The sequence below is a fragment of the Nelumbo nucifera genome, chromosome 3 (assembly GCF_055504915.1).
Source record: "Nelumbo nucifera cultivar China Antique chromosome 3, China Antique-T2T, whole genome shotgun sequence".
NCBI classification, from domain to species: domain Eukaryota; kingdom Viridiplantae; phylum Streptophyta; class Magnoliopsida; order Proteales; family Nelumbonaceae; genus Nelumbo; species Nelumbo nucifera.
Window position 1 is genome coordinate 64,901,753 of NC_142651.1, and position 6,590 is coordinate 64,908,342.

Consider the following 6,590-nt stretch of genomic DNA (forward strand, 5'->3'; position numbering starts at 1 on the left):
ATATTTTAATATTTTTCCATTAATGTACGTTTTATTTAAAAAATAAAGTTTATACAAACTAATACATGCTTATTAATAAAAATAACCAAAAATCAAGAAAAATTTAGTTTTAAAAATAAATCGTACAATTTGATATTCATTTAAAAAATAAAATTATACTACAAATTTGTTGAAAAATAAAAGATTAAAAAAACTATTAGTTTTAAACTTAAATTACTATCAGTTTTAAAACCCCTGATCCATTTAAAAATACCAAAAAATAATACTAAATAAAAAACTAGCAAAAGTTAAAACAATTTAATAAAAATAAAAACTAATATAGTTTGGAATGTCACAATGCTCCTTCTAGGGGTGCAACTTGGGTGCGTTGGTTTGGGTTGAGGGTCAACCGAACCCCTATCCTAAGTCTTAAATTTTGAGCTCAGGCTTGACCCAATTTATGGTTAAGCTTGGTTTTACTAATTCAGGTCCAACCCAAGCTTAGCCCAACATCTCGAGATAGGCTTGGGATTGGGCGTGTTCAACTTTGTAGCACAATTTCCAGGTAGAAAAAATGTTGAGTGGGCTCAGATGAGATTATGTCAGGCTCGAGCTAATTGAGGCCTCAACTTAAGCCCAAGTTGAGTTTAGGTTAGTCCAAAGCTTTTTGGCCAAGCCCAGCTTGAAGTTTGAAAACTCAAGCCTAATCTGTGCAAAAGTTTTAGTTGAGCCAGATTAGGATTGGGCCCACCCAAGTTGCACCACTAGTTAGAGAATAAATTGGTAGCTCACCTAACAGCTTAAAACATTTTAGGTTGAACAGTTGTTTGAGAAGAATTAAGCCGCTCACAATAACTGGAATTCATCAGCGAGAAATTGACTAGACGAAACATGGGTTGGCCAGATTCTGTACTTGCTCCTTCAGCCCAATCTGACCTGGGCCATGCTTGAACATCCACAAGTGAATTATTATTTCCCTCACTTCAACCCGGAAATAAACAATAAACAACAAAAATATTAAATACATTTGTAAGGGGTTTTTATCATTCAGTACACCTCAATACCTCATAAACATGAGTAGGCCATAAATTTCCATATTTATAAAGTAAAGAAAAAAAAATTCATGGTATTTGACTGAATCTAATTATAGGCCTTTCTGTCACATATGCTGAGCAATTCACCAGCTATGAAGCTTCGCTCATAAAAAGAATTAAAGGAGATATATCATTTTGCATGTTTGAAATTTATTTATAATAAATGAAAACAGAAGGGATGATAAACAACAAGAAATAATGAATATAATTAATTTATTTGACTTCTTTTATTACATAGCATCAAACCATGTAAATTTGAATATGAACAAAATAATAAAGAATCAACACCGACGAATATGTTACAAACTCGTTTCAATAAACTAATAAAACAAAAGCCATGGTGCCATTTCTTAGAACCTTCAACGTCTACACTCAGGAGGGAGACCCTGAGGGAAGCGCTTCACATCTGTGCAGTAGTTGTAGATCATGTAATACTTCTGTACCCATCTGAGTCTTCTTCGGCTCGTTGCATCGAGTTCTTGAGTCTGCCAAGCACTATCTGTGAAAGAATTCGTAGACTTGGAGCTGCAAGAAGAGGATCCAGCAGACCAGACACAAGCATTGGCATTGAAGTTCCTGTAGTAAGCAGTGAAGGGTGCTTTGGTCCAATCAGTTTTCACTAGGCCACCTCTTGTCGCCCAGTCATCGGCGTTCCAGAGACTGGAGTAGATTCTCATGGGTTGGTTCTTAGGGAAAGGAACGCCTCTCGCTTCTGCGTTGTTGAATTCTCTGATAGGAATGTTGTCCACCAAGAATCTGCAGAAACAAGAACACAAATATCTATTAATAAAATGAAATTAGTTCTCAACTTATGATTAAATTAATCAGATTAGAGATTGTCCTTCTTACATGATCCTTTGTGGGTTCCAGACGATTGAATAGGTGTGGAAGTTCCTGGTAGGGTCGAACCAGAGATAGAACTGTTGCTCTCTGTTTCCCTTCCCTTGTGTGAATACATTGGTGTGAAGGATGTAAGGGTCTCCACTTAGGTTTCCCAAGAACTCGAAGTCGATCTCATCATGCGTTGGTCCTTGAGAAGATAACTGCACGACAAAACAGTGAGATATGAACATTAGGCTACAAGCTAGAGTCCTGTGTTTTAATCCACAGGATTTAAGTTAAGGATTTGAGAGTTTTATCAAAATGAAATAGGGAATGAGAATTACATAGTAGGCAGTCACTGTGCCGGCAGAGTTTCCGGCGACGAGCTTGAGCTGCATATCAATCCTCCCGAAGAGATATTCTTTCTTGGACTGGAAGCCGGAGCCAGAAGTCTTGTCGAGGGAAAGGGAGAGAAGCTGTCCTCCATTGAATATCTTGGCACGATGGTCACCCCATGTGAGGTCAAAGTCTTGGTAGAAGTTAGCAGCATAAGCAGCCATTAGAGAGCTCATGATCAAAGCTGACATGAGAAGGTCTGAAAGCCTATGAGCAAACGCCATGTTTGGCACTTAAGCGAGCAAGCAAGAGAGAGGGAGAGGGGTTTTGACTTGGTGATGAATGGCGTTGGGTTTAGGGGGAATTTATACAGAGAGGGAATATGTCGAGGGATAAGGACCAAGGAAAAAGGAAATGCCCGTGAAGGAGAGAGAGAGAGAGAGAGAGAGAGAGAGAGAGAGAGAGAGGTTTATGGTGGAACGAGATGACGCGTGACCACAAAATAGAGCGCAAAGCTGGCAAGCACAGCTGGGAAATTTGAAACTGGAGCCACCGAGCCAAGAAGACATGGGCGGAGGGGTTGAGATCCTTCGTTTTAATTTCTGCGTACGTAGGTTGGTTTTTGTTATTTTATTGGAGTGAACGACGGTGGTCCCTTCTCCTGCATTGCTTTTGTTTCTTTATACTTTGGATTTTATTACCAAACAGCTGTCAAAGATGGGATCTATGTGGATGTATGCTTATTTGTCCATGTTGGATCATGATTTTGTTGGAGTTATTAATTATGTGGGACCCAAGAAAGAGAAGATTCACTGAAAGTTTAAAACATATATAGCTGGAATTGGGATGTATGAGTAGTGGGCCCACTAATTGATTGGTGGCTTCTGTGTGGTCAGGACCCACCCATGATGTCCATTTCATCTGCAATTGACATGTGTATGCACCCATGGATTATGTGGGTTGGGGCTGATTCCCTACACATCCTAGGGGCTAAACCCTAGATTAACCATGTAGGTTCTGGATGATTCTCTACATCTCAGAGCTGTTCACAGAGATATGAAATGTATTAGTTTTTTTTTTCTTTTTTATTTGGCTCCATGTATTGGTTTTTATTAGTTTTTTTTTTCCTTAGTTGGCAATTATATTTTATGTCAAAAAATATTCTTTTAAATTTGTATCATGATATTTTTTTATAGGTATATAACCCTGCGCTGATAATTGCATTTTGTCCTATTAAATACCCTTTTTCTTTACATTCCTGCCTTTGAATTTAGAGTTTAATTTCAAAATTTTCCATTATAATTTTAATTATTATATTACTGTTCAATAATAGAAAGCCAAGTAGTTGGATTGGTATTGAATATTTTCTCCACATTCCTCATGGAATCCTTGTTCCACTTCTTTAATGAAATTAAAGACCCATTATTTGCAGTGCAAAAGGGGCCAGGATTTTTTTACTAGTCTAAATATTTCAACTACATTTATAGTCCTTCTCTATGATCAAAACATATTGTTCTATTTTTGATAAATTTGAAACTTTATTTCATTTATAATAAAGAGTCACATGAAAAATATATATCCTCTGTAATCAAATACTATATAGCGCCATGTTAAGATCACTATACATAAATTATTTATATTAGGTTTAGAATAACATACTATTTATACTGGAAAATAAATTTTGGTATCTTAAGGTAAAATATTACAAATACATTAATCTAAGATTTCATGTACTCTAAGAAAAGAAAAAACTACGATTTCCAAGTCAAAAAATTGGGTAAACCTCTAAAACCTATTTGGGGTAGTTTTGATTTTTATTTTTAAATCAAATAACATGTTTTTTTTTTTGTAAAAGAAAATATAGTGGTTTATGCAAGATTTTTAAAACCGACTCAGAGAATAAACTGGTCAGATGTCCAATTCCAGGTTGAACGGTCCGACAGTTCGAATCTGACAAAAAATTAAAAAAATAAAATAAAAAAACGATCAAAATCGTTTGAACGGTTTGAACAATTAATCGTCCGGATCAGCGGTTTATTAACCGAAATCAACGGTTTTTGAGAAAAATCTAATTTTAAGGAAAAATGAAATTGGTCACCTAATCGGTTCCCGATTCTCTGGTCCAACCATCCGGTCCAGTCTAGCTTTGAAAACCATGGGTTTATGGGTAGAGATGTGATGAATAGAAAAAATAGAGAAGCACACAAAGAGAAGAAAATATAATTATGGGCATACTAAACTAAAGGGAAGAAAATGTGTATTGACTTTAGAGAAAGAAAACGTGTATTGCAAAAACTGTTGGCTCCACTGATTCTATGTCTTTTCACATTTTATCTTTACACATGGCAGCTGAGTTGGAGAGATGGGGGCCACACATTCTACCATCGTTCACACACTTCACCAACAAACTTTGAGCCCAATGGAACTTTACAGCTTTGCTAAACGGGGAAATAAAAGTCTTTCCTTTCCTTCACATCAATCAAATAGAAAATAGTTACATGGGAAAATTTTGAGGCATTGTTGGATCTGGGGAAGATGTGGCAGGAAAAACTTCCATGTTTGAAAAAGTTGTTCAGTGGATGGTTTAGATTGGGCCCACCAGAAATTAGGTGTCAGAGAACTTAATGCATAATTACAGAATGACCCCTTTTGCAAATGGGCAATTACACCTGTATATCATTTTGTTTGAGATTCATTGTTTATTTGTTTTGATTAATTGACTTCTTTATTTAAGTTTAAAATTTAAATTATATTTATAATTGATAATCTTTGTCTAATAAAATGAGACCCATGTCATTGAAAATTTTTATAATGAATTTTTTTATTTGAATTAGAAAATTAAATTTGAAAATTTATATAGTCCATACACCTTTTTATAAGTAATCAAATATTAGCATCGTCCAGTGGAGTTAACTAGTCTCACTAGTGAGTAGAAACATGTCGAAGGAAGAAGGCCTCTATTTGACAGTGGAAACACCAACTTTTTAGATACTATTTTCTGAAAAAAAAGGTTGCCACGTGTCTAAAAGAGAAGTTCTCTAGTTTGAGGATTTTCATTTATATATATTAGAGAATGACCCCTCATAGGGGCATGTACTCTAATATTTTTTTTATTCATGTATTCTGATAAATTTTGTTTGACACCCATTTTTTATGTTGTAAATTTATGCTATTATTTTGATATTTTTTATATATAACTTTGTTATTTAATTTAAGAGATTAGATAAAGTTTTATTTCTAAATAATAACTCACTTTATAGATCTTGCAGCACTAACCTTTTTGAATATAACATTTTTCTTGAATTGTTTTTTTCTTTTTAATGGATGTAAGCCGATAGGGGCGTATCGAGCGAATCGATACTGCATTTTGTGTCATTTTTATTTTCTTTTGCAATTGGTTTAGGGGGGCCGGTTTAGGGCTCCTCCACCCCCTAAACCGGTAAGACTCCTGATACACACATTGTAAGGGCGTATCGGAGGGGTCCCGAAATGATACGTATCGACCAATACGGGCCAATACGTGTCGATACATTAAACCTTGGGAAGAAAGCTTTTGATTGAAAATGGGAATAATCACTTTTAAGATTAATGTTCTTTGATGTCACTTGTCTCGGAAAAAAGCTCTCTAATTTGAGAGCTTTCCTTTATGTGGGAACTGATGGAGGGTGATTTAACCCGATCCCTTGAGACGGTGACACGTGGACATGACTCAGCATAAGTAACAGCTCAGCATCATAGCCTGACCGCGACTAAGTAACGGGCCTGCAGGACATCTTGCTATGTCACAGCTCGCCATAGGAGGAGCTTGCTATAGGATGAGCTCGAAGACCCTCGATGTACTAAAAGGGAATACTCCAAGACAAGTCTACCCCAGCTCGCGAGCTAGGATAACCAGCTCGCTCCAATACTTAGGCAGAAAAACTGCCTCAAGGGCCAATTCAAGAGGAATCACCTCGCAATACCCTTAGGAGCTCGCTACAAGGTAGCTCGCGACAGGATAGCTCGCTACTAAGCGACGCAATGTTTTCAGGAAGCTTCTGTCTGACAAGACCGTACCCGTCAAACTGTGCCACGTCTCCTGAACGACGGCGCAGCCCTTGCCAGCCCGACAAGACTGCGCCAACGTCTCTTGATAGATGGTGGCGTGTCTGTCCTTCCCGGTCGTGTCACTCACCCGATTCGGTAGTACACTGCAACAGTTACCTGCACAGCCCTGGTAGATAACGGCTGCGACAGAGGTCCAGTGGCGGTTACACCCGATTTGACAAGAACGCTCATATATAAGAGCCCCCTAGTTGAAGGGAAGGACTCTCTTGAATATCTGATATCTTATCTTGAATATCTCGAACTTCTCTCGAG

At 37.1% G+C, this 6,590-nt stretch overlaps 1 protein-coding gene across 1 annotated transcript; it reads right to left on the reverse strand.

The window, feature by feature from the left end:
- Positions 1-1,269: 1,269 nt before the first annotated feature.
- LOC104587300 (xyloglucan endotransglucosylase protein 1-like) lies at positions 1,270-2,800 on the reverse strand. The gene is made up of 3 exons (XM_010244848.3): positions 2,240-2,800; positions 1,923-2,116; positions 1,270-1,829 (listed from the first exon to the last, which is right to left on the reverse strand). The coding sequence occupies exons 1-3, from the start codon at positions 2,513-2,515 to the stop codon at positions 1,433-1,435; spliced, it is 867 nt and encodes a 288-aa protein (XP_010243150.1). The 5' UTR covers positions 2,516-2,800; the 3' UTR covers positions 1,270-1,432.
- Between the last annotated feature and the right edge of the window lie 3,790 nt (positions 2,801-6,590).

What these genes read in the sequence shown, in the direction of transcription:
- LOC104587300 (XM_010244848.3), bottom strand. Translation starts at nt 2,515, where the DNA reads ATGGCGTTTGCTCATAGGCTTTCAGACCTTCTCATGTCAGCTTTGATC. An exon ending in GCACAGTGACTGCCTACTAT is followed by an intron (nt 2,117 to 2,239) that starts GTAATTCTCATT and finishes TTTGTCGTGCAG; the next exon opens with TTATCTTCTCAAGGACCAAC. An exon ending in TGGAACCCACAAAGGATCAT is followed by an intron (nt 1,830 to 1,922) that starts GTAAGAAGGACA and finishes TTGTTTCTGCAG; the next exon opens with ATTCTTGGTGGACAACATTC.